The sequence below is a fragment of the Ambystoma mexicanum genome, chromosome 13 (assembly GCF_040938575.1).
Source record: "Ambystoma mexicanum isolate Mex_15411 chromosome 13, UKY_AmexF1_1, whole genome shotgun sequence".
NCBI lineage: Eukaryota > Metazoa > Chordata > Amphibia > Caudata > Ambystomatidae > Ambystoma > Ambystoma mexicanum.
The window spans coordinates 328,313,268-328,341,258 of record NC_090938.1 but is presented as its reverse complement, the minus strand read 5'-3'; the positions used below and the strand labels follow the sequence as shown (position 1 = coordinate 328,341,258).

At 45.4% G+C, this 27,991-nt stretch overlaps 1 protein-coding gene across 2 annotated transcripts in view; it reads left to right on the top strand.

Moving 5' to 3' along the window:
- Positions 1-17,886, top strand: part of LOC138521186 (leukotriene B4 receptor 1-like) — a 170,445-nt gene extending 152,559 nt beyond the window's left edge. For both annotated transcript variants that reach the window (XM_069633815.1, XM_069633814.1), the window contains one exon: positions 15,336-17,886. In XM_069633815.1, the coding sequence (XP_069489916.1) occupies positions 15,353-16,429 (1,077 nt within the window). In that variant the 5' untranslated portion in view covers positions 15,336-15,352 and the 3' untranslated portion in view covers positions 16,430-17,886. The remainder of the gene's footprint in view (positions 1-15,335) is intronic.
- The last annotated feature ends 10,105 nt before the right edge of the window (positions 17,887-27,991 follow it).

Genomic DNA, 27,991 nt, shown 5'->3' with positions numbered 1-27,991 from the left:
CTTAAAAACACATGGACGACCCATATGGGCAATAAAAAATGTTGACCGAACAATTCCTTAAGCTGTCCAACATTGTACAGCCTTCAGCTGACCACGTAATGTGTGGCATACTCCATCCTGATTAGAATTATTTCCTAAAGCTTTGTGGTGGGTAGTGAGCACTGACACAGAATTAAAACAGAAAATAAACACAAAAGACAATTATGCTAATTGTAGACACTACAATAATTGCATGATATGTGAACTGCTTTCACGGGTGAGTAATTGAGGCAAATTCCCTTCTGGGCTTACAATCATTACCCTCTAGCATTCAACTGCAGATGTGGTTTTGATCACAAACACAACAGCAGGATGCATGCTTTTTACCACATGCATTGCAAACAATTGTGTTTGTCCAGTAAGCTAGAAATTAGCACACCCTCAAAGTCCAAAAAGAGACAGACATTTGTGTGAAACATGTGTGATTAACAGTGGTGCAACTTCTATTTAAGACGAGTTGTACTCATTGTAGAGGGATATCTCACAAAAAAGTGCACAAGATTCATGCATTTGAAAAATGCGAAAATGGTTTAACAACTTTAACAACTTACTGCCAGAGGTGCATTAATAACATGACTCAAGTAAAACATATCTCATGGCTCTTCCAAAAATTAACTGATCAAAATGAAGTCAGACCTTACTGTGGCAGTCAGAGCAAGCCATGTCTTTAGTAGTGGTTGCTATATTGCTCCCATTAACGACACAGTGATCACATCTGCAAAGAGCGTGTCTCAGGAACGTGTGGAAGATCTCTTAAACTAAGTCGCCTAGACTGCATTCAGGTGTGTAACGGTGCTAGTCCCACCTTTCATGAGACTGGTGATCTGCCACGGGAGAGCTAGAGTGCCAACTCAAAGGTGAGAAGGACAAAGGGGCACGGCAGGATGTCTGAGTAGGGGATCTCCTGTTTCATGGCGTGAATGACTCTGTCCTGCAATGCATTAACTGGTGCTGCTTTCCTGAGACCTGGCACTCTAGTGCTGTTAAGAAGACAGATGGGGCTTCGTGTGTAAGCTGGGTGAGGTTGAACGGAATCAGTGTGAGATGGGGCACACATGGTGGGAGTGAGGTGGGGAAACGAGCAGTTTCTCACAATAAACGTTGCCAGGAGTTATGAAATGCGTGCATTGTTCCTGTCATATACTTGCGTACTTGAGTACGGGTACTCTCCTTCAGTTTGGAGAAGTGTCGGTCCTAAAGAAGGACAACATTTAGCCTGGGACTGGCCTATTGCTTCATTCCCCACTTCCACATGCTCGTTTGGTCTTCAGATTGTCTACCAACCCTCTCTAAACCTCCTAGATCAAGGCTTGTTCATGACTTTCTCCCCATTATGTTTTCTCCCCACTCCTGCCCCACTCCCACGCATTTCCTTTGTTTAACTTTTTTGTCTCACCTGCCTGCTTCTTTTATAACTTTTGCAACATAATTATTGCATTGCCTATAAAACCTTAACTTGTATTTTCTATGTTTTCTTCCAGCACTGAGAGGACCCCCTCCCCAGAGGATGTTCTTTTGCCTCCTATTACTGTCTCATTCCCATTGTCCATGCACCATTCTCGCAAAGCCTTCAACTATGCCCACAAGTGTCAGTAGGTACATTTTCGTAACCAAAAACAGTAAGCATACCCCATCCAAGCTAAAATGTGCTAGTGTTTCAGATTATACGACCTCATTCCTCACAATCCCCACCCCCGATCCTGTATTAAAAAAAAAATAGACATCATTCTATATATCTCCTTCAATTCACCCCTCAACAGTCCTCCAGGTCAATACTACCCACATGGCCGGCAATATCCTCCATATATCCATCGTGCCCTTTTCATCGACTTCATCAAACACAAGCAAGGCCAATGCAACAGATTCTTCCCCCTGCATTAATCAATAGCTTGTCAGCCATGTGTCCCTTTCTTCCCAAATGCTATATGACATCCACACCCATGTTGGAACACCACAACATCCTCCAGGTTTGCATATTCACATGTCCTTCTTCTATTCCCCCACTACCAGCCCTCCATGCTACAAGAATCATCCACTTTCAAAGTATGACAACAAAAATAGAATTTCAAGCAGTACGCCAAATACAGCTTCTATGCATTTCTGATCTTCAGCTATTTTATTTTGTTTATGCATTTATGTAGCGCTCAAACCTGGAGCTATCACAGGACTGGTACAAAATAGGAAGTCACAATTAAACATGGATATAGTAAAAGGTAGGTCGTACGGCAGATAAGCGGCAAATCAAAGTTATACATACTTATTGAAAAGCCAATTTTTTAGGAGCTTTCTAAAGGCAGGGTAAGATCTTTCATGTCTTATGTGTCCAGGGAGATCATTCCAGAGGGTGGGGGCTGTAACGCAAAAAATAGATCTACCCGCTCTCTTGCATTTGAATCTAGGCATACAGAGCTCCAGGTGTGAGGACGAGTGTAAAGGGCGTGTATGAATTTTTTGGCTACAACATGCGATTTGAGGTAAGAAGGGGCATTCTGGTGTAGACATCGGTGGGTAAAGCAAAGAGTTTTAAAATCTATTCTGTCTTTGATAGGGAGCCAGTGCGCCTCTCTCCTTGCGGAGGATATGTGGTCCGATAATTTAAGGCCTCATCACGAGTTGGGCTGTAGCCCTTAAATGCGGTGGTAACAGTATTACAGCCACATTTAAGGGCTGGCCCTATCATGAGTTGGGCGCTAAATGGGCTGTTTTACCTCCAGCCTTTCTCTGGAGGTGAAAATCCCCTGTTTTCGGCTGTATTACCGCCGGCTGTATTAGCCCGCATAATTAGCGCTGAAAATACCCCATTGAATCCAATGGACCCAATGGGGAATGGGGATTTACCGTTAACACCCAACTCGTGATCCGGCGGTAATACAGCCAGACCGGTCGGTGCTAGGGCTATTACAGTCGGCGGTATTACACCCGGGAATACAGCCCAACTCGTGATGAGGCCCCTGGTGCCTTGTTCTGCAGGAGCTGTAGTTTGGCCCACTTTGTGGATGATGTTCCTGGAAAGAAGACATTACTATAATCAAGTTCACTGTCAATGATGGCATGGGCAAGCGTCAGGCAGTTTTCTGGGGAGATTAATTTTCTGCTCAGAGTGATAATTATTGCTGTGTGGGCAGTGGCAGAAGTGAGAGCACTGATGTGATGGGACATGTTGAGTTTGGCATCCAGGTACACTCCAAGTACTTACTGTGCTTGGAGGTTCCATCAATAGGAAAGGCACAGTAGGAAGGGTCCAGAGTTCTTAAACGATTGGAGGAGCCTACCAAAAGCAGTTTGGTTTTCTCATCGTTAAGGCATAGATTATGGGTGGCCATCCAATTTTGAAAGATGCTTTATGTTTGGTTAATTGATTTGATGTCTTGTTCATAGCTTCCTGAAATTGGCAGCAAGATTTGCGTATCATCTGCAAAGTTTGTGTAGGAAATGCGTAAGGAGTCAAGGAGGTCAAAGAGTGGCTTAGTATAGGTGTTATAGAGGGAGGGGGAAATACAAGAGCCCTGAGGAACCCCACATGGCACCGGGATGGGATCAGCCATGGGGGTGCTGATGAAGACCCTGGAGGTGTGCTAACTCAAAAATAATTTAACATGGGCTCCTTCATGGGTAAAATGGAAGTTGAGAACGAGATGCTGTCAGAGAATATCACGATCCACCAAGCTAAATGCAGCAGAAAGGCCAAGTAGTAGCAGTATGGCAACATTGCACAACTCTCGGACGCTGTCCAGTTGGATTTTAAGATCGAGGACCACAGATTATGGGCTGTGTTGGGGCCAGAATTCTGATTGTCTAATTGGCTGTGTTGTTCCAGATGATTGGAGACTTGGGCATAGGCAATGCGGTCGAGGATTTCAGAAGGAATGGGACAGTGGTAATAGGCCTATAGTTTGTGGGCAGGGAAGGGTCAAGGCACAGTTTCTTAATGAGAGGAGAGCCCCAAGCTGCTTTAAGGCAGGTGGAGACATTGTTGGTGGCAAAAGCGGTGTTGACAAAGGCTGCTACAGCCGGTGCCAGGGTATTAGCGCAATGTTTAGCAAAGTGGGCTGGGCACTCATCCCCTTTACAATTGGAGAGTTTGAGATGCTTTATTGTGGCGGTGATGTCTTTTGAGGAGACAGGAGAAATGGGTTGTGGGGGACAGAGAGGCCATGGCAAGCAGAGGAGACATTTCTTGTGGTTTGGCTACCAGTTGATATTTCTTTTCTGTGATTTTGGCTTTCAGTTTTTCAAGTTTGTCAGAAAGGGTAAATTGGATATTTGAGCACCAGCTTTTGTCTGGACCACCGCGAGTGCGGGAGAGTGGTTTCCAATTCTTTCAGGATAGAGAATAGTTCTTTAGAGCTAGAACTGGCTTCATTCATCCTGTTGCTAAAGGAATTCACTTTGGTAGTGATAATTCTTTTTTTAAAATACTTTGGAAGCAGTGAAGAAGGTAGTATGGTTATCATTTCGTTCTGGTTTGGGAGATCTTGAGTGGGGCATGTTGGTTGATAGTGGAGGAGAGGGCATTTAGGATTATCGAAGCCTGATCCAGTGGGCTGTTGGGAAAGTCTCTGCATGTTGAGGACAGGGATGGAGAGCAGAGTTATATCAGTTTTACCCTTAGGATGGGTGTAGGAGAGGTAACATTTGATGAGGGAGTGGTTGGGCCAGGGGACCGGTAAGAGAGAAGTGATGTTCCCAGTCATGTCCAGAGTGAGGTTCCAGTCCAAGGTGCACCCTTTGGAATTTGTGGGAGCAGGGATCTGGTGGGTGAAGTTCATGGCCTCAAGTTGAGCAGGTGAGCTCGGAGGCTCTAGTGCCTACCATATCATGGAGGCCTACATTGAAAGGACCTAGCAGAAGTAATTTAGTAGCAGGTTTGAGGAGGGGGCACATGAGGAGAGGGATGGCTAGATCTGGGGCAATCTGGTAGTTAGGTTGGTGGTGTAGCAACAGCATGTTGATGGTTGTTTGGGAATTGACAGTCAGTTTAGTGTGCAGGATTTCATATCCCGGCTGAGGTGGAGCTGGGATTTCTCTAAATACTAGCATGTTTTAGCTGGGTTGTTAAAATGGTCTTCTCTAAGGATAGAGTTCTGGCAGTAAGGCGACTGTGAGGCAGTGTCCTGCTGCACTGTTCAGCCAAGATCTTGCAATAGCTAGGAAGTCAAGGTGGTATTCAATGAGGAGGTAGTGAATGTTGGAGGCATGAGCGCAGAGCGGGCCTTAATTAGGGCCAGCTGAATTGTAAGTTATATTTGATGTGTGGCTCAGTGGTGACCTGAATTGGAGTTTGTACGGGTGTGGGGGTGTAGTACGGGAAGAAATGCGATGGGCTCGTAGGGAGCCTCTGATGGGATAGGTTCTGGGATGATCTGGTGGTGCAGATTTAGAATGCAGGTGAGCAAGCCTGGGAGCATCAAGGTAAGGGCGTGCATGGGTTGCAGTGAAGATGTTGTGGTGTGTAGAGATGTCCTGTAGAGCAGAGCTGGATGCGAAGGTAGTGGGGAGGGGGAGTGGGGGGGGAGTTTCATAGAGCAGAGAGTGTGTGAGAGAAGGAGGCATGGGAGTAGGTGGTATGGAGAAGGAATTCTGATGGGTGGGGCAATCAGTAGTGTGGCAACTTGGGTTAGGCACATACAAAGTATGCGTTAGCACTGGCCAGGGGTTCTATTGTGGGTCCCAGAGATTACCAAATGGGACCAATTTAGGCAAGGATGCAGTGGGCAATGGCAGTAATGCATCACTAAGGAGTGGGGCGCAGTGGCTACTAGATGAAGCCAAGTTGGCATCACTAGGTCAACAGAGCTGTGGGGAGTAGCAGAGTGAATTTGGTGCAGGATCATGTTTGGCTGAAATGAAGTAGGTAAAGGCAGTAAGGCAATGGTAAAGCGGGGGCTGGGGGGTGATGTAGTGGCTACTAGATGAAGCCAAGTTGGTATCACCCGGCTGAAAAGACCTGTGGGGAGAGGAGGAGTAAATTTGGTCTGGGACCAGGTTAGGCAGGAACAAAGTAGACAAAGTCAGTAACCCGGAACTATGGTGCAGGCACAGTGGGTGCTAAACTGGGGCAGTATAGGCAGAGGTGTCATTGGAACTTGCGCAGGTCACACATTTATACGGCTTACAATATGAAGCGCAGAATAAAATTAAGTAGGGATGGCGTATATCAGGCGCAATATCTTCAAAAGCGTAATGCATGAATACAATTATTGGGAGATGGGCATTGGATAATAGCTTACCGTTCTGTGCCAGGAATGCAACAAGAAGGGTAGCATGATCAGGCCCCATGGAGAACAGAGGGGTTAGCTGCAGCAGTGGGAGCCATGGTTTGGGGTCAGGTAGGCCTACTGCACGGACAGGCACAGACAGGCGCTGGCCTTTCTTTAGGGCCTTCCTTTCCTTAGGCTGCCGACCGAGCCTGCCGGTCCAGGTCAAATTGGCTCTTCTGTTGGTCACTTAGCCAATCGTGGTGTCCCAGAGGTGGGACGTCCGCCAACACATCGGAACCATCCTCATGGATGAGAGAAGCGGCCACTATCTTTAGAAGAGCCCCAGTGTCATGGGCAGCAATGGTGGTGATGTCGTGACATTTTCACATCTTCCATATGAAGTCCCAACTCTGTCTCTGAAAAGGCTGCACCAATATCCAATAAATAAATAAAAATAAATACATAAGGAATGCATCCCAAGCTCATTCACAACCAATACGGACTGGGCCAAGCATTTTCTCATCACCACCAGCATACGTCCAGCGAGGACACTGGCCTCGTTGTGGTGGAAACAACCCGTCAACCTCTCACATTTATGGCTGTGCACAGTCCTTCTTTATGACTACAATTGGGAACACAACTATGACTGCAGTGGATCACACCCTTTCCCTCTCTGATCTATCTTGGACTTCTTTACACACACAAAACACTCTCAACTGCACCCCTAGCAGACCACTAACTCATATCATCTCTGACACCCTGATTGCACCGAAACATGCAACAAATAACACTTTTAATAACATCTTCCCCACTCATCAATCGGCACTGTTCACAATCGTCTCTCCATGCTCCTCGACACCATCAATTCTGCCGGTCATCTTTTATCAGTCCCTTCATCTTTGCCAACCCTTCAACCATCCTTTTTACAATCTTACCCTGATCGGTTATAACGCCACCAACAGGATCCATAAAAAGAAATCTGCCAATTTTGCTGAGATTGTCACTGGCGAGAAGCCCTTCTTTGCCGAGTCCATTTCAAAAATCGTCCTGCATCTTCTCTATTGTCATTCAGACGGACAATCTCTCCTCTCTCGCAAGGAGCCCCACTTTCGTGAAATCCTTCCCACGCATCTTTGGACATCTCTTTTGTGGACACCACCAGAGACTGTTACAACTGCATGGGCGCTGTCACATTCCCAGTCTCCACTGGGCCCTTGGTGCCAGCGTTGACCGTTCTTCTGCCTCTGGGACCTATCCATGTAATCCCACCCATTGTAAATGAGGCAGCCCAACTATTCTGCAAACTAGGTAAGCAGAACATTCGACATTAAGCACACTAATACCATTCTCCTCAACATCCACACATCTTTGGTAAGTTGTCTCTTAATCACTGCTACCACTACTTCATTAGCCACACAAATTCCCCCAGTTGGTTAGGCAATTAATCACCTCATAGGATAAAGACCACAATGATTGGAAAGAACTCCACAAATGCAATACTGGACCATGCCCTCTTCCAATCCTCTGGCCATTGTTCGGAGCACAATCCCGTTGCACCCTTTACATCAGGAAATATCTCCACCAACCACACCAACTCCACCAAAGGTTGCCACTGACATACCCTTCCAAAAATGTCACCCATCCACACTTCCAAATCATCTCTCAGTCCCAAATCACTCTTACTCGGTAGTGAGGTTTCTTATCACAGGCATCCACATTTCAATGAGCCTACAGAAACCTCTGTCTAGAACTACCACCGGACGAGCAAAATGCAAGTGCCCGCCCTAACAGATTCTGCCATTTATGCACCTCACATTTCCTGACCCTCACTACCCCACACCACGGGGACCTCATGCATTGCAATGTATCCTCAGGGAGTCGCAAAACCACCAAACAGATTCTAACTAAATAGCACGGACTGACAACAATACTGAAGGGCTGCCTGTCATTTCTCTGCACCAGAGGCAGCCCATCTCTCTAGCAGTTTATGACACTTCTGTAAAAGACAAACACCCCCATACTCCATTCCTGCCAACAAACAAGAACAATCCAGATAATGAGGCACCCTGCTGCAGACTTATCTGCATGTGAATGCCTCTTCCAGGAATGTATTAAAGCATTCGAAAACGGTGCATGCCACTGAACACCACCTAAGCATCACCTTATCCACGCAAATCTGGCCTCAGAGTTAAATCCTTATCAGGAAATAAAATCCAGCTGGATGTATCGGTAGCAATCTAAATGTATGCCTAATGTCACATTTTGCTATCACTGACGATTTTCTCGCACCCTCACTAGTTGAACCACCTGGTTGATGCCTGCGTAAGATATCATAGAGTCTCCCTAGGCAATAAAGTAATTCACTGATCACTCCTATGCCCCAGACAACAGATAAATCAATCACTATTCAGAATGTTCTTTCTTGGTGCAAATCATCACTCCCTCAAAAAGAGCCTATCATCCTCTTTCCTGTATCTCCTCATCCAACTTTTTTTTTTTTAATACCAAGTCTTCATGACCTTTTAGCGTCCTCACATTTTCTGCCCATCGCCCCAAGCTCAGGCCCTTGTCCCGAATTTCACAATCATCCTTAAGTCTCTCTTCCACGAATTTAGCTCTGTCTATATATGGGCAATAGTCCAGCAACCTGTGCATCTTTTCCAGTCTAGCCAGAGTACAAGCCATTTCCCCACAGTCCCCTCCCTTTGTTACTCCTTTGCATTGACCCCATTTTTCACTTTCCGATACCTTGTTGAAAACATGGTCCCAAAAGGTGGCATCCGCCACATGTTGTACTCTTCTCATAGCTCCACCCTACTCATGAGGTCCAACGAGACTGAAACACATGTCTGTGGACCCCTTGCTCACTATTCTGAGAGGCACAGCTCCACCCTACTGATGAGGTCTAACCAGACCAAAACACGTGTCTGGAGTTGCTCTTGGTACTCTTGTTCAGAGGAGAATTGCTTAGCATTTCGGTGCTGGACTGCCCCAGGGCAGGACAAAGACTGATATGTTTAGGATATTTCTCCTCTGTGAAAGATAGTGAGCTAAAGAATCTGGGTAAGGCTCTCATAACCAGGACTAATGTCTGACAGAGGGACTTCCCAAGACCCCCTTGTTTTTTGCAGAATTTAGGTAGCTGTGGGTATCACCCTAAGTTACTAGGGGAATCCAGACGGGGACCCCTTGCTCACTATTCTTAGAGAGGCACAGCTCCTCCCTACTGATGAGGTCCAACCACACCGAAACAGTGTCTGGGGTTGCTGTTGGTACTCTTGTTCAGAGGAGAATTGCTTAGCATTTCAGTGCTGGACTGCCCCAGAGCAGGACAAAGACTGATATTTTTTGGATATTTCTCCTCTGTGAATGATAGTGAACTAAAGAATCTGGGTAAGACTCTTGTAACCAGACCCAATGTCTGGCAGAGGGACTTCCTAGGACCCCCCACCTTGTTTTTTGCATAATGCAAGTAACTTTGGGTCTTACCCTAAGTTACTTGGGGAATCCAGACGTAGACCCCTTGCTCACTAGTCTGAGAGGCACAGCTCCACCCTACTGATGAGGTCCAACCAGACCGAAACACGTGTCTGGAGTTGCTCTTGGTACTCTTGTTCAGAGGAGAATTGCTTAACATTTTGGTGCTGGACTGCCCCAGTGCAGGACAAAGACTGATATGTTTTGGAGAATTGTCCTCTGTGAAAGGTAGTGAGCTAAAGAAACTGGGTAAGGCTCTGGTAACCAGGACTAATGCCTGTCAGAGGGACTTCCCAGGACCCCCCTTGTTTTTTGTACCTGTTATGTGAACATCACTGGTCCTCACTCTGGGGTAATGGTAATAATGGCCCTTGGGAAATGACTGAATCTCACTCATACCCTCATGATCACAACAAATAAATCAAACACGCAAATAAATCTTTCTAGGCCTGGGAAGAAGCAGTGTCTGCTTGACTTCCTATCCTTCCATGATCCTGAGGGCCAGCAATTCCCCCCTAGCCCACCTATGCAGCTGAATGACACAGAAAGCTGGAGGCATGCAGAGTGCTCAATTGTATTGCTGAGCACCTGATTCTATATGTTTCGGGGATCACTTCTTTTTTGGTTTTCATACAATTGTGCGCCACCATGTCTGGCAAAGCCTTAGCTACACAGAAGAGGAAAAGAAAGAGAAAGGACACTAGAAGCTAGAAAATCTAGCTGGCAGAGCAACGGGCAATGCTGGAGGCTTGAAATGGAAAATGCACAATGTGTTTTATTTATGTAACCTTCCGACACGTAACCAGCGTGCAGGGGTTTTGCATTAATTCGATCAATCCTGAGTTGCCTTTGAAATCAGATGCTTTCATTCTGTTTTATTGCAAAGGGATTGTTCCTTTGTTCCTGCTTAGCCATGTGTGAGCCACAAGTGCAGCAGGAGAGGTCAGGCACCATACCTCTGACTTCGTCTTTTTGAAACACCTCTTGTCACCTTCCGCCTACTCTGTCCATAACCTAACTGCCACCATTCCCAACAGTGCTCCCGAGAAACATTCCCGCTCGAGCAAGTATTCCCAATTTCCCTTTAATAGAGAATCAAAACACGTGTAATAACACGACAATGGAGAAATAAGGTTGTGATGCAAACACGCAGTCAGGAAAAATGTGACTATTTCTCCAGGCTTGGAACAGCAAGTAGAGATATTGTGCTGAAGTAAGTCTTTTACCACCCCACTCTATACCACATCACCACCTCACCACTACAATTCTCCAAACCAACACTCCACAACACCACTCTACACCACCACCACTAATATCACACACAGCACACACCCACACAACACCACCCCACACCATCAACCTACCCCACTCCACTCCATTTCCACATCACCACCACTCTACATTACCACCCCACCACTCTGCACAACTCCACAGTCCATACTGCCACTGTACACCACCACCCCACAACTCTATACTACCCCTCCACACCAAATACACACTCCACACTACTCCACACCTCTACACCCCCACTCCACACATGAATCCACACCACCAGTATCACGCCATACCACACCGTTACACATCTACCAGGCCACTGTACTCCACCACTCTACACCACCTCTTGACATCAGTATCTCACTCTACCACTTTACATCACCAATTTACACCACAACTATACACAACCACACTGCACCATCTTTCCCCACTACACCTCCCCATTACCACTCCACACCACCCCTTTACACCATCATCCCTCACCCCACCACCACTTTAATCAACACGTTGCCCCACAACCATGTCATACTGCCGCACCTCTACTATACACCACCACTCCTCCCCAACACGCTCCACCTCCACACTACTTGACCACCTCACACCACCACTCCATTCCACACATCACACTTCTCCACACTGTCACCCCTCTTTGCCACCACTCTATACTACCACCACTACACACCACCACACCTCCTTCACACTTCCAGACCTCCACACCCCTACACCCCTTCACCTCCACAACCCAACTCACACACACACACTCTTAGATCCCTGCCTCACACCTCCACTCTACACCACGACCACTCCACACCATTCCATACCACCCCAACCATACACCACTTCATACCATTAATCCACTTCATGTCACCACCCACCACTCCTTGCCTCCACATTCCTGCACCGTCACACCTCTAGACTGCCAACCACCACACCACCACTCCACATGTCTAATCAACACCACCTCTCCACACCATTAATCCACACCACCACTCCTAAAAGTAAAATGCAATAGGGAGACCCCACCAGCCCAATGTCTTATTGACCCATATCCCTCTTCGACACCTCCTTCAAAATCTTTGGAAGGGTCTTGCTAGGGCACATAGAGTCCTGTCTCTCAGAAGGGTCAGTTATTTCTGATATTCAGTTTGGATATCTCCTGGGGCTAGGAACTATGGAACAGGGTCTTAACTTGTATCTCATAATTACCAACTTTGTGTTCTGCAAGGGAGAGGCAGTTTATCTTGTCTTTATGGACCTTAGCATGGCCTTTGACAAAGTGGATACATCAAAGTTGTGGGCCGTGCTGGGGTCGCTGGGGTGACCAGAAGAAATACTGATTGTGTTGCGAAAAATCCATATGGAAAACAAGGCCTGTGTTTGCAGTGGTCTGGGGGGGGCAGTGTGCAGAGTGTTTTGATGCTGGGCTCGGGGTCCATCAGGACAGTGTGTGGGCCCCAATACTGTTCACGTTATATATCACTGGGCTTCTCAAGGCCCTGTTAGGTACTAGGGTGGACTATCTGAGTCTGGGTGGGATTGCCTTTCCAGTTCTGGTAAATGCCGATGATACAGTGTTAATGGACAGAACACCAAGGGCCCTACCGGCTGTGATTGATGCTTTAACAGCTTTTATGAATAGCCTGGGGTTAGAAATGTACTCCACCAAATCAGCAGTAATGGGGTGCATAGGAAAGAAAATGCGCCCAACGGTCTGTAACGGGGCAATCATCCCAAGGGTCAAAGAATTGGACTACTCGGGGGTCAGCTTTTCGGAGGCAGTCAGGGGCAATGCACACATAAAGAAATAGTGAAACTGAAAATGAGCCAGTGTACAGCTGGGATATCAAGTTTTTTAAGTAGGTGCCAGGGCCAGCCCCTGAAAACAGTATTGCAGGTGTATGCCGCCCAGACGAAGGTGGCTACATTATATGGAGCTCCATTGTGTGGCTACACGGAGGCAGCAGAACTACAGGTGAAAGAAAACAAGTTCTTTAGACAGCTCTTGGGCCTTCTGGGCTCAACCGCCTTTGTCTCAGTCCATAAGGAGCTGGGGATGGAGTTTTGGGAGGATTAATAGGCTGCCGCTCCAAGCATTTTCTGGCTCCACCTATGGGCAAATGAGCATGCAACCTTATGCCATTTCATCATAAGGAGCATTATGGGTAAGTTAAACTGGTGCAGAATCCCTTGGTTGGTCTATGTGAACAAGCCCATGCGCACTAGCAACATTCAGGTCCTGTTCCCTCCAGATGCATTGCTGTCACCCAGACAATTGAGAGCCAGCAAGCAGGCACTGTATCAGGGGGTACATGAAAAGAGGGGGAGCATGGAATGCGCAACCTACTCTGATAGACATCATGCGCTGATAAGTAGGGTGTTTGAGATCCAGCCCTACCTTTTGTGGAGCCTGAAAAAGAAGGAAAGATGGCTCATCACACAGGCAAGGTTAGACTGCCTACAGCTAAGGTGAAACAAGGAAAAGTGGCCCGGATTCCCAAATGACTCTAACTGCTAGCTTGTGGGGCACCGATGGAAGATCTGAAGCATTCCGTAGTGGTCTGCCCAGTTTACGGGAATGTTAGACGGACCATGGTTTAGCAGGTGGTCAAGTTCACTAATATCCGTCAGTATAGGCCGGTATTACTCTTCCTTCTGGCGGCAGAATCAGTGCGGACAGTCTGGGTTCTTTTGTCCTATCTGAAAAGAGCTATGTACTTGAGAAGTTTTTTTTATGTGAATAGAAATTGCTATAACTGTCTTAAGAAAATTGGTTTTAAAAAGTTGTACTTTTATTTATGAAATGCTCTGATAATGTTAATGCTGTGTTTTAGAGTGCGATGTAACGGTTATCGTTAATCCTTCTTTGTGTATGTGATGCTTTTGTTTTTAATGGATGTTTTTAATCCGAATAAAAATTGAATTGAAATTGAATAAACAACTGAAATTATTGTTTGTAATAAAGAGTACACTTATTGTGTGCCTTCATTTGTGTCTATATATTTTAGTTCTAATCTATATTTATGCATTAAAGGTTCCTGCTTTCCCACAACTCCAATCTGGCATCACACTTGCCATCCTCCTACCCCAAAGATGCAATCTGAGCCTTCGCCAAAAACCAACGAATTGGTAAAAACAAAGCCCACCTGTGTTTGCTTCTGTGAACCTTAATATATTCTTCAGATTATGATCCTGTCATGCAGTTCTGTTTTTTCTTGCTGCGTCATTTGTGAAATCACAGTTGGTAGGCTGCCATTAATGTGCATTCTCATGAGGAAAATATAAGCTAAACCTTTTGTTTAACATATGTATTTATAAATGTAATATGTGTACTTTCAACAAGTATTGTTTTAGCTCTTAAAGCCAATGGTTACCACATATGTTCATGCATGGCAGCATACCCCACTCCGTTCTGGGGATTCTACTTGTCCAGTCTTGATTTTTACTTTGATCTAGTACTTGTTGTTTTGGATTTCCCCATAATAAATCCAGGAATACGAGTGCCAGGATGCAAAGGAAAAAAAAAAAAAACTAGACTGGCAAGTAAGGAATTGCACATGTTGCCAGTGTGATATTTGTATCAGATACAGCTGAGCATATGTATGGTTACGAATCTAAAGTGCAGACTGGGCTCAATCCAATCTTCACTTAATTTAAGTGTTTGATCCATTCAAATCCTTCGATCTCACTGTGTCATATCTGCAAACATTGGTACAGAATGTGTGGGTTGTATTTTGCGGAAGATGGGGGCAGGATGCAAGTTATGGGTTTTGTGTTTTGCGGAGTCGAGAGGCAGGTGCAAATGTATGGGATGTTGTGGTTGGAGTGGCAGGCGCCAGATATGCTGTCTTGAGTTTCAAGATTTACACAGCTGTTATTTGGATTCTCTGCTCACGTTTGGCTCTTGAAGCTATGGCAGAACCCATGGAACACTCCTAAACAGGAATTCTCTGGCTCACCCACCTATAAGCAGCAGCTGCTGGTTTTAGCACCTGAGAGAGTGACAAATAGCAACGTAAAAGAGATACCATGAACATAAGATAATCTATATACTTCATTATAAAATATTACATTGGTGATGACTAGAATCATCCAATAATGATTACAGCTTTTACAGTCGCTTGCCATGTTTTCTCCAGATAAAATGGCACCATTGATATATTCTGAAGTAGCTTATGCAACAAAGATGTGTCAGGTCAGAAACTGGGAGGCAAAGGGAAAGATCTAACAATGTTATGAAAATCAGATACAATTTAGATGAAATAGATTAAACAATTATTTATTTGAGTATGATATCTTAAAAAAAACAAATTACCAATGGACATGTGTTTTTATTCTGCCTACTAGAAAGATCTTCTGTTAAGATGTCTGACCTCAGCAACTCGACAATGATTAATGGAACTCACCCTGCATCCCAAGCACCCAGCTCCTCACCATTGCTGGGCATCCTCATCCTCTCACTGGCGACAGCCGTCGGATTCCCTGGTAACGTGTTCATCATCTGGACCATCATGGCGCGCATGTCAAAGCGCACTGTCACCTGCATCCTTATCCTCCACTTAGCCGTGGCTGACACAGCGGTGATTCTCACGGCCCCGCTCTTCATCCATCTGCTGGCTACAGGTGCTTGGTACTTCGGTTCCATCCTCTGCAAGACCTGCCACTACATCTGCTGCCTCAGCATGTACGCCAGCATCTTCCTTATCTCCTTCATGAGTCTGGACCGCTTTTTGGTCATCTACAAACCTGTCCTTTCCCACAAGGTGCGCACTAAAGCGGTAGTGATGGCGATCCTACTGGTCATTTGGCTATTTGCCTTCCTGTTTGCAATCCCCATGCCATTTTACCGAGTGATCATCTTCTCCTATGAGCGACCTGTCTGCAGACCATTCCACAGCAGCTCCAGGCACGTTGTTTTCCAGTATCTCTTTGAGACGCTATTTGGCTTCCTCCTTCCCTTCACGGTCATCCTTGGCAGCTACGTCTACATCGGCCTACGTCTGAGGAGCGCTAGCTTGCAACACACAAGAAAGACAGCATGTCTCATTGCACTGATTGTTATTGCCTTTGCAGTGTTCTGGTTGCCCTACCATGTGGTGAATGTCATCCAAGTCCTGGGCAACCTGATGTCTGGTTCTGCCGGCACAAGCCTTAGGATTGCAGCTGCCAACGCCAGGCCCAATGTTACAGCTCTGGCATTCCTCAGCAGCAGCATCAACCCCATCCTGTACGCGTTCATAGCCAGCTCCTTCATCAAGTCGGCAGGAGTAGGCTTCATGGCCAAGCTCTTTGAAGGAACATCTTCTGAGGTCTCTGGCGCCACAAAGCATCCGCAGAATCTTTCAGGAAAGAGGAATAAAGGAGACCCCATGGAGCTGGAACGAATGAACATGGAAGTAGACACCCAGAGCAAAAGCTTCTCCTCCAGCCCAGCAGAATAAAACCCACCAGGCTGCAAATATGCATAGTAAAAAAGTCCAGCTATAACTGAACCCTTGGCCAGAAACATTGCCACTGTCTCTATGCTTCTCTGTGTGATAAATTGTTCAACTTTCCCTACTACCTTCCATGGTGGCAGCTGTTGACAAGCTGAGGGCGCATGAGGTTAGCAATGTTTAGAATGCTGCAATTGGGGGTGGGTTCACTAGTTCCCAGCTCATTATGGAATTGTATGGGGGTAATCAGACCCCCGAATTGATAGCCTTGGGTGCATATATTTTTAAGCTGTGTTTTCCTCGTGTGAATTATATAAAGCAGTTTATATTTAACTGTGACGTCTAGTGACCGTTCTGAAAACATAGTGTGCTGCTCTAAGGATGATCGCATGGTCGAAGTTACAGTATTTCATTTAAGCAGTTTCAGTTCCCTCTGTATATAAAATATCCCCTTTACATTTTGAACTTTCTGAATGTATTCCACCATTGTAATATTCAACCTGTTTTAAGTGTTCTCATTGAACTGTGCACATCTACTGTCATATCATTTCATCCTTGACCGAGTAACCCTCTATTGTTGTGCCTTTCTGCATATAATTTTACTTTCCTTGCCTGTAATTCTCCCTTGCTGTATATCATTGGACTTTTCCTTGCATGTCCTATACTTTACTGAGTATTATTTCCGTTTACCTTCATTGGATTCTGGCAATTCAGATGTACTAAACCTATATTCTGACATGCATCCCTGGTGTCAATAGCCATTGCCTTCAGTGTACAGTCATCCGTGTGTGTGCAGTAAGTCTCTGATTACCTGCCTTCATTGTGGATTTGTTTCATTAACTAGTTATGTTGCATTGTTTCTTCATTGCCCTTTGTATTCCCCAGTCCATGTGTCCACATCTTCCCCTACTCGAGGCATCCCCACTGACAAGGTTGGCATAGTAGCCATCTCACCCCTACTGTTCTTTCGAACTCAGGAACATTTGTTAGGTTCTACCTTTTTAGTCAGTACTCATTTATTTTGTGGAGGCGCTAATTAGTAAGACCTTTGGTTAGTCTAGGCCCTCACCTAGTGAAGGACCCTAGAGTAATCTACGCCCTTAACATAAAGTTCTGTACAACAGAGGTACGGTTTTGATGCCTTATCTCGACAAGTCTCATTGCTGTTTACATCCACAACTGGCTTGATTTTTCATGTTTTCCCATCCACATTTTTCATCACTTTTCTACGAATCTCGCTACTCTTTTTCTCCCTGACAAATATTCCACTGTTTATCCCCATGTGAAATTTGGTATCCCAGCATTATTTTGTTGACACATTGTTATTTGCTTGTTGTATTTCCACTACAGCAGTATGACAAGATGGAAGACTTCAACATCCTGAATTCCTTGTGTGAATGCTATTTTTCCCGTTTTGCAATAAAAATTGTGCATGAGTGTAAAAATGCGCAGGCAAACTGTCAGTTAATAGTTCTATGTTATCTCATTACTCTACCATTTGGCATACTTGCACAGCAGTACACCCATATCCTATGCATTCACTACAAATCTTCTGCAGCATTATTGTGGCATCATGTACAGTTACTATCTGATTTTGACTATTAAAAACCTACGCCCACCCAGTACCATGGCCAAAGTTCAAGCCTCTCAGTGGGTGGAGAGAGAGGGGGTTAAAGCCACATGCCTGTCTTGTGATGTGAGAGGTCGCCTTGTAAATGCCAAGAACGGGGCACTTCTGTTATACGCTGCACCCTTTGATACCATCTTAGGGAGAGTGAATTGCTTGGGGAATCTCCGGGGCACCAGAAACCACTGCCCGTTGCTATGTTATCTCCCACAGAAGGTTAACCCTCAAGATTTGCCAAAAACATTAATGGGCTAAGTCCCACAGTGACAAAACATCTGGTATTGGCACTTGTTGACTGGTCTTGGGCAGACACACCACCTGTGGTCTTTACTGCTCCAGGAGCTGCTCAAAATGCTATGCTGGCTCCACCACCCATACCAGTTACTGTGCTCCATGCCAGCCAACTAGACATCCTCTCTCCACCCTCTTTGTCAGCACCTCTGCCAGGGGCCAAACTACTTTCTCTTCAGGCTCTATCACCACCTGGCCCTGACCAAAAAGATGCCCATTTGGTAGTCACCATCGTTGTGTGTTCTTTCAGGATGGCCATGAGAGAGGGCATGGGCACACCGTCAGTGAGTGATCAGTGTACTTGCTTGCAGACTTTCGCTGGGGAGATGCCAATGCCCCAGGGTGAGATTGGAGTTATGTCATGGACGAATCACTCCCAGCTAATAAGTGTATAGACTCTTCTCAGCCCACATTGTGATGAAATTACTATTGTCCCACAGGAGTACAAGAATGAGTAGTGGGTGGCTAAACCGCTTACTCAGCCCTGACTCGAGTACAAAATAACAGTGATCCCAATCATAAAAGTGGAGTAGGCACTGATAAGAGATATACCTCCTCCTTTGCCTTTTGTGGTAATGTGAGCTGAGGGAGAGCTACACTCGAAAGAATGGTGTGAATGTGAGACGGTAGCAACCAAAACAGCAGTAGTACAGTAGTCCAACATAAAGGAATGCCCAATCAAGGTTCTTTAACAATATTATATATACTTTAATTAAACACACCAATATGCAATAAAAACAATAACAGAAAACACTAAGAAAAACCAACCCATGTAAAGGAAGATAGAGAAACTCAGAATGTAAAGATGCAAACAGGATACTTAGCAGGAAGGAAAAGGCAACAAATCCCTTAGATGATATGAAAAAGGATATGTCTTCGGTGAAAAGGTGTAAAAGAGGGCTTAACCCATCTCTATGGTCCGAACAAATGGACCTTGGGTGCTCGGACTTCTACCTATATCTTTCTTAGTTCTTGGTGATTCAACAGTGTCAAACCTTCTATCTTATCATTGTGCAAGCGATTCAAACCTGATTCGGGTGCAGTGAGTCGTAGTAATCCAGATGGAGAGCAGGTGTCGAGACACGTTCAAACTGCAGCTTCTTGTAGTTCAATGCAATGTTCAAAGGGTGTGGGTCGAAGATGACAATAAAGTCAGTTTAGCATTCAAGCTTTTGTCTACAATGAAGATAACAATGTTTCGAGGTGCTGCTCGAACTGTGGTGGTTTAAAGAATTCCAAAGCAGTGAGCTTCTTATTCAAGCCAGGGTAATCAAAATGCTCAGCTGGTGTGGGACCGCACCAAATGGGTATGAACAGCATTAACAGCAGTTTAAAGAGTTTTGAAGAAATGCAAAATGCACCTACTCAGGTCCTGCTGGTTGGAATAGATGTGAATGCTTTCGACAATGGTTTGATGCAGTTGAATGTGGTAGAAAAGCAGAAGATCGGATGCGTTGCTTGCTCAGCTGCTGCAAGCCCCAATCAGGGACTCAGGGAGAAGGTGAGTCCATATTCTCGTTCTACCATCATAAGGGAGGCTGGCTAACAACTGCAGGGGTTCTTTACCTCCACAGAGGTCCTGGGTAGCAGTGTAGCTCAAAGAGAGTCAGGTCTTGCTCCGGCAGAAGTTACCCCCACTGTTCCTAGTGGGTGGGTACGGAGCAGAGCATGCCTCAATTTTAAAGCATCTGTCTTCATCTCCACCAGTGAGCTTTGAGGGGGTGCTATCCCAATGGGATCCAAATTAGATTAATTCTTCATAAAGCCCTGTATGGTCCAAAAGTGAATCAAAGAAAGGGGGGCTTACACAGGAGATTGTGCAAAAGCAAGCTGACTTTAATGGGTATAAGTAGTTGCCATCTGGTAAATGTTTTATTGATTAATAAAATGATGCAGGTAATCCCATCTCTAAATGAGGAATCTGCAGATCGGGATCCCTTTCATAAGCTCCATGCCAAAAGCCTAGTGTGTACCTTTGCCCTGCTGCATCAGTATCCTGAGCTGTAGGGCTGGATCTACCAGTGGCACAGAGTAGGTTCAGAGATCACAGGGGCCAATTTGACAGCTGCAGTGACAGCCAACTCTCTGCAGCACAGGGGTTCCATTTAAGACATGCACCCCTGTATCAAAACCCTATACATATGAGTTTACTGTGCTGGCGGCAAATGCATCTTTAAATATAAGCCATACCTGAGTTATGGTATGGTGAATGATATTTCTCATAAGTATTTCACCCACCACAATTAGCCCTATGAGCCCAGCTCAGCTTAAAGGGATTATGTGTATTATTCATAGACAGGCTGCCTTACTACTGCTAGAAGAAATGTTTCCATGGGATTGCCTCTCTTTTTATCATTTGCGAAGGCAGGCAACACCCTCCCAAGAGAGACATCCCCTTGACAGGAAGCTGTCCTGGGAAAAGGAATCAAAGGACGCACCCATTCAAAACTGGGGTAGCCTCACATTAGGGTGATGTATTCCAAAAGGACCATTGATCATATTGAGAAGGGACGGGGGCAGGGCTAGTGCAGCCAGAGGGAGCTCTTTACAGCTGGAGAATAGTTTCACCATCTTGTTTCTCTCTGCCTCTATCATTCCTTACTGTCCCTCCACTTCCTTTAGCACAAAGCACTTTGGGTGTGATGTCAGATGGCAATGTCCACTTGCTCTAAGAACAGCGATTATACCATAATTCAGGCTATCTTTAGTCCAAACACCTGGGGGTTTTCCCTTAAAAATAAGGGGTCTGCAACTCCCTCTTTTATTCACTGTTGGACACTTAGGAAATAATTCAGTGGACCTCTATTTGGGAGAGTTAATCTTTCCAAAGTCCTCTGCCAGTAATTTGAAGACTGTCCAGAGTGCCCAGGTTAAAGGGAAGCACTATCTTCTTACCATCCCAGAGACAAGTAGGGGTGAACTGCTGTTGGGAAAAGATCTGACTTCTACTGGCTACAACAGTTCCCATGAACTCACTGTGCTGAATAACCCTTGCAGTTTTGTGCCAGCCTCCCCCATGTTTGTGAGTAGGGGAACAAGGATTGAACTTATCCTTGAGCCCCGGTATTCAGACTCACACCATCATGAGAGCCAAGACAGCCAGGATCCCTGTTTTCTTTGACTCACACTTGTTAAACTGCTTTTGATTGGGTTAGGCGCATCTCGAATCACAGGGCCTGCTGGTGCTGCCTTTGGCACTTTACTTCCAGCGTGATTGCATCTCAACCCAGCTCAACTCAACATTGTGCCTCGCAGAGACAATCTCCTGCATGGCTTGAATCAACTGATCATCGCTGGACACCGACTCATACCTCTGGAGTGTCACTTTCTCACTCAAACCAGTGGTAACACAAATTACTTGACCCGGCTCGACCTCGAATGGGCGCTTTGTCTGAGCATCAGGATTACCGCTTTGAACTAACATTTTGGGGCCCTAGAGACTGGTTAGGTCCTGTTTATCCCTTTTTTCACCCAACAACGTGTTCTTTTAAAGTACATTTTAACATTTCTTTGTCTTTCACCCCTGATTCATTGTTCAGAGTGCTGCATCTTGCTATCTTTTCTGATTCTGTGTTCTTTCTTCAGGATTGAGTTTTTGTAGTGTTTTATATTTAGTTACTATAGCTTTTGGTGTGTTTGATTGCAGTATATATACATTCATTCAAAAGTTTTTTCGGATTAAAAAATCCTGTTTTTTTAATTGGTTTTAATTAAACCTTTCACAAGTAATTGTAATTGTCATGTTTTATTTGTAAAGTGCTTTTACGCATGTTAAGTGCTTCAATGTGCTTCAAGGCGGGAAGGGAACAAGGGAAAACAGTAGTCATTCTTAGGCCTTGAAGTTTCCGAATGATCTAACAAAATGATGTAACAAAATTAACTATTATCCTAGGCCAGCAGCATTCCTACTGGTGCAAGTGCATGACAGGAGGAAAGGAGAGAAGGGAGGGGGAGAAGGAAAGAGCAAACAATCAATAGGCTGCTGTGCTAGGCCAAACGAATTACCAGATCGTACAAGTGCATGACAAGAAGTGTGGAGAGATGGAGCGGGGAGAGGGGCAAAGGACATACAGAACAATAAACTACTGTGCTAGGCCTGGCAACATTAATATTGAATGATGATGGGTTATCATCGATAATGTGCTTATGCACAAGTATTGCAGGTGCAACCATGCTAGGGAGGGAAGACAGGGAGGACAGGACACACAATCTTGCTAGGATTAGTGCATTCAAGGTCGTGCAAGTGTGCAGATAAGAAATGAGAGGGAGGCGGAGGGGAGCAAGTGCGTCCAGTCCATCAGGGGCCTGGGTTAAGTGCAGAAGAGGTTGCCTCTTACCTGGAATGTATTCCCAGAGGCAAGTGTATGACTGGTGGGGGAACCTGGTACCTGTGTGGTTCTTGAGGTGCACCAGCCGGCCAGTCAGTGAAACTGAGCAGAGTTGGGGAAGAAAGCATGAGAGAGGAGAAAGGGGTTATCAGGGAAAAGGGAGAGAGAAAGTGGAAAAGAAGAGGAAGGTCTTGAGGAGTTAGGTGTAGGTAGTTGTAAGCATATATGTGGTGTATCCATGATGATGAAGACCCTCTACAGTCTACACCAAGTCATCACCAACTCTTCCTCTGATGTGGATGTAGGTAGGGCTAGTTGTAGGCCCCAATTGGGCATAAAACTGTCCCAATGCTGACCACAAACAGTTATGACCCCTATGGGCCCCATAGGGGCAGCATCTTTGTCATATAACCTTGACCGCTCTGCATAACTGGTGTTAACATCAATGCCTATAATAATATTAGGGGGGTAACTTAAATCAAGACACTTGGAGATTTGATCCAACAAACCCTCTAGCTTAGAGCTTTATGTCAACCGGAGCGAGTGCCAATGAAAATTGATAACCAAAATGACCATGTTTGGGTTTTCTAAAGACAGTAATTTTCATTTCCTCAGACTTAAACTTCAGACCCAGATGGATGGCGATTGCAAGACCTCCAGAGGGGCACCCTCTAATATTTCTGGTAGCTGGTTTAGTAAGGGTGTGATAGCCTTCTAGATCAAAGTGGGCCACAGTTATAGTTTCCTGAAAAAGCAGGATATATTTATTTTAAAAGAAATCTGCTGAATCCAAAACCTTGTCTAGGTTACAATAGCCACAAACATTCCAAGAGTTTAGTGAAAGGTTCTGAAGGTTAAAGCTGCTGATGTACAGGTCTTGAGTTCACAAGCATCTTACGCGCAGCCTCCAGGCACGACCAGTCTTGGAACATCTTGCTGTTGATTCCTGCAATCGGGTTAACATTCTGGGTGAGTGCTTGGACAGTTTGTTCCAGGCCGTTGGTCCTTAATCAGTGCTGTTGCCTTTACATTAGGCGTAGCAAGAAAATACCTTACTTCTTCTGCATTAGCGACCTCATATATGTTGAACCCCACAGATCTTAAGGCTGCTTGTTTCTCAAAGACTAATCTTGTAACCAAGTTGAAATAAAAATGGCACACCAGATGATTATTGTCTGAGTCGGAGAATTCAACATAGTCCATATATTGCAAGAACATAAGGGTCATAGAGATGGTATTGCTTGAAAATGCTCAAGAACTTTTCTTCTGTTCATAACCAACTCCTTGTTAATATGTTAATGTTTGCTCACCCAATTGATTTAGTGACAAGCCTGTTTATTAACTTTGGTCCCTTAATCTATGAATCCGGGTTTGTTGGAAGATCTCAGGCTATTGGCTCCAGGAGCTCAACTGATGGAATAGTTCCATTGGTAACTGTAGGAACAATCTCTACGACCTAAGGACCAAGCATGTCAGTGTTGGTAGTAGCACATTCTTGGTAAAATGTTGTCGGCTCAAGTATTGGTGGTTCTGTATGGCATTCGTGAACCTGTAGAGAAGGGGTTAAAAAGGACATGATTTTCTATTGAGTAGATTTATGTCCCGACATAGAGGGTGCTAATTGATCTCCCTGGTCTGCCAGACCAACCAGTGCCACACATAAAGGACCCTGAATTTCCTGAGTAGAAGTATTAATATACATCTCCACCATAGGCAAGGACCTCAGGAACTTTAATTACTATTTACATCTATTGTTGTTTGGTGCTGACATGCTTTTTTCTTTTCTTTCTTTGTTGTTACCGTTGCTGTCTTTTGTTTTTTGCTCTTGCATTGCGTGCTTCTGTCAAGCAGTTCAGGGAGGCTTTTTTTATCTAATGTGATTGCAGCACTTTGCTCTGCATTGGACCTATCAATGAGAGGACATCCTGCTTCCTTCAGGATTCGAGTGCCGATACGTACCGAGAGCCACAGCGCAATGAGGGGAGTATAATGATCTCGTCCCGAGGACGTTCGGCCACACGAGATTTCAAACTCTCAATAACAGACCTGTTCAACAGTCCTTCTTAATTGTGTGGGAACAGTCCTGATAGGCCTGTCTACATCCAACAATGAGATATTCGTTGAAATGAGTTCAATTGAGATCTAACCCAATTTTAAGAAGGTGGCAAGCATCCTCTTTTGGCCTGTTCAGTAAGTGAGGAGCTGGTGACAAGAACAATTTTACTGCATCCATCAACCCAGCTCGGCCCTGCACCGTAGCAGCACAATCACAGTGCATATCGGCGACCAGCCTTGGACTATGTCAGAAGGCTTTGCCTAGCCTTTTCTTCATAAATACAACGGCCGTTGAGCCGTCTTGTTTCAATTTTTTACCTATATACATTATTGTTCTCTTGTGAATAGTGTTTGTCCTTGAATATGAGCCCCTGATGAATTTCCCTTGAATTTAGTAGATGAATGTAAATATGTATGAGGAATGAAACATGTCGGGTTGATTGGGTATGATGCAGTGTGAGTACTTTGGTGCAATTTAGCGTGGAGCACAGTGTGGGCGAATTAGCTGACCCTAGACTGTTCAGCTTATTTAATCTAATATTTTCTTATAACTATAGATTCCTTTTTGTATTCTGTAGGGTGGAACCCGAACAATATTGGTTCCTTTTTATGCCACTGTAACTCATATAGTATCTGTTTGAGGTTGTGTGATCCATTGTTTACATGTTTTTATTGTATTGTGTTTATGAATGATGAATTGTATTTGAGAACAATTCTTTTCTTTTATCTATTGATAAATTATTGAATAAAAACTGTTTTATACTATGACATGATTTTTTTCTCTCTGTAAGTCTACAGAGTAGTACTAACCAGGCTATATGTTTCGATATTCCGTTGTGGAGAATAAAATTCCCTTGATGCGTGGTGCACGTTACCTGATTTGGTTTTCGCTAGATGCAACACCTGAACAACACACTGCTCACCAAACTTTTTGTATGTTTGTAAAGGGTTGTTTCCCTAGTTTGGAGGAATGTTTGGTGTAGCAGTATAAATATCCTTCTACCTCTCCTTTTTGTGTCAGTTGACCTATCAATAGGTGCCATATGTAACTCCACAGTAAGACTACTCCCCAGGCAACAGTTCTGAGAAACCTGAAGGTGTCTCACCCGCTAGTCCCCGGGGATCTGTCATCCAGGTGGCCAGGACACAGCCACAGGATACCTAGAAGCTCAACCCCCTGCTCCCTTTTTTTCTGACACACTTGGGTGTATGTTTGCATTTACTTGAAAGTCAAACTTGGGTGTATTTATGCATTTTAGTTGCAAGTCAAACTTGGGTGTGTTTTTCCATTTACTTGAAAGTTAAACTTTGGTGTATTTTTGCATCTAACTTTGGCCATTGATTGTAACCTGCTAGCCCAGTGACTGCTCAATACTGCTTTACTTGCGTACTCCGCCTCTGCCTTCTCTCTTTTCCACTCATGGTGCTTTATGTTTCTCCCATCTATTCCAACTGCTTCTCCATCAACTATCCTTCCCTTCTCACTAAGTCTGGATTAAAGAAATTTAAAAAGGATATCTTGGCCTCCAACCCTGGTCTCTCTATCACTGATACCTATACCAGCGCCTCTTCCAGAGAGACCCTCACTGACATCCTCTTTGTTGTTCCTTCATCGGATCTATGGACCCCCCATATGATCTTTGTGCTTTGCTCTGTCTCCTCCTCTCCCATTAATGGTGGCACTCGCTGGGATATCCTCATGGCTTCTTTCGGCTCCTCCAGAGTCATCCTTAATCTCTACCAAAATGGCACTGTCATGGTCCAAGGTCCTCAGGCCAATCTCCTCCTCTTTGATAGGTGTTTCCCTCGCCTCATCAACTTCCTCTCATCTCCAGCTGTCCCCTCCTCTCACTCCTTGGCTACCATGCCACTTTTTCCTCCTCCTCTGCCACTCTTCAGGCTACCTCCACAACTCCGCAGGGGGCACCTCTGAATGGTACCCCTCCCCGGAAGGCCTTTAAGGCCGGCAACCTTCTTCATCTTGCCACTCTCAACTCTCGCTCTGTTGTCACTCCTCTGACATCTGCCACCTCCTTGAAGAACTGGACCTTTATGTCCTCGGTCATACCGAGACATGATTCACAGCCAGCTCTGTCATGAGCTTTGACACTCTATTCCCTGGGGCTACAAGATCCTCTCAGCACCCAGATCCACTCGAACTGGAGGGGGCATAGCTCTGATCTTTCCTGAGTGGATTCCTGCCAATATCATTCCCATTCAGATTTACTCCTCTTTTATATGACTTGTCTGCTGGCTCTCAATCTCTCCTAGCCACTCTCTTACTGTTGCTGCTCGCTACCGGCCCAGGGGCAAATCACCTATTTTCTATCTGAGTGGGCTGACCTCTCCTCCTCCCTCCTGGCCTCAACCACTCAACTCCTCCTCCTTGGTGACCTCAACATTCACCTCGATTCTTGCTGTCCCTCTGCTCTTTTGCAACCTCTGCGATTCCCTCTCCCTCTCTATCCTCCCCTCTGGCCTGATGCACTCTGCAGGACACACACTTGATGCCTTGATCTCCCCTGGCCTTCCCCACTTTATCCCTCTGAACACTCTTCTCTCCTGGAGTGACCACTGCCTTCTCTCCTTCCATCTCTCACTCTCTTCCCCCCAAGCTAATCCCACTCCAGCACTGCCACTTACTTTTCTCAGACATCTGACCTATAAAGTGTGTGTCAGCTGAGGCTTTCGCTGCCACCTTCTCTCCCCCTCCTCCTACTCTGGCTGACTCATACCCTGACACAACCCTGTTCCTTCTCTACTCTTCTATCTCTGAAACTCTTGATGCTCTTGCCCTTGTCATGAGGGTCTGCTTGAAGTCCAAAGCCAAGTGCAATTTCTGGTATGAATCCGACCTAGCTACACTTAAACATGTAGGGCAGCTGAGAGGAAATTGAGGTCTTCTTGCTCATCCTCTGACAAACTGGCCTGTCGCCTTCACCAAAGGCAATACCGACTCTCTGTCCACACTAAGAAGAGAGCCCACTCTGCGGCATCTAGCAACTCGGCCGAACTCTTTAAAATCTGCAAGGAGCTTGCCGACCCTGCGGCAGTCTCCACCCCTCTTCTTGCCTCCCAGGCTCTCTGCAATGCCCTTGCCTCGCACTTTATCTCAAAAACCCAGGACATCCTGTCCACCCTCTCCTCCCCTCCCCTTCCTATTCCCTCTCAGTCTGTGCTTGCAGACCCCCCCTTTAACCATCCCCCCACCGTCCTTCTCTTCCTTTCCTATTTTCTCCCCTGACAAGTTTACTAGACAAGTCCGAT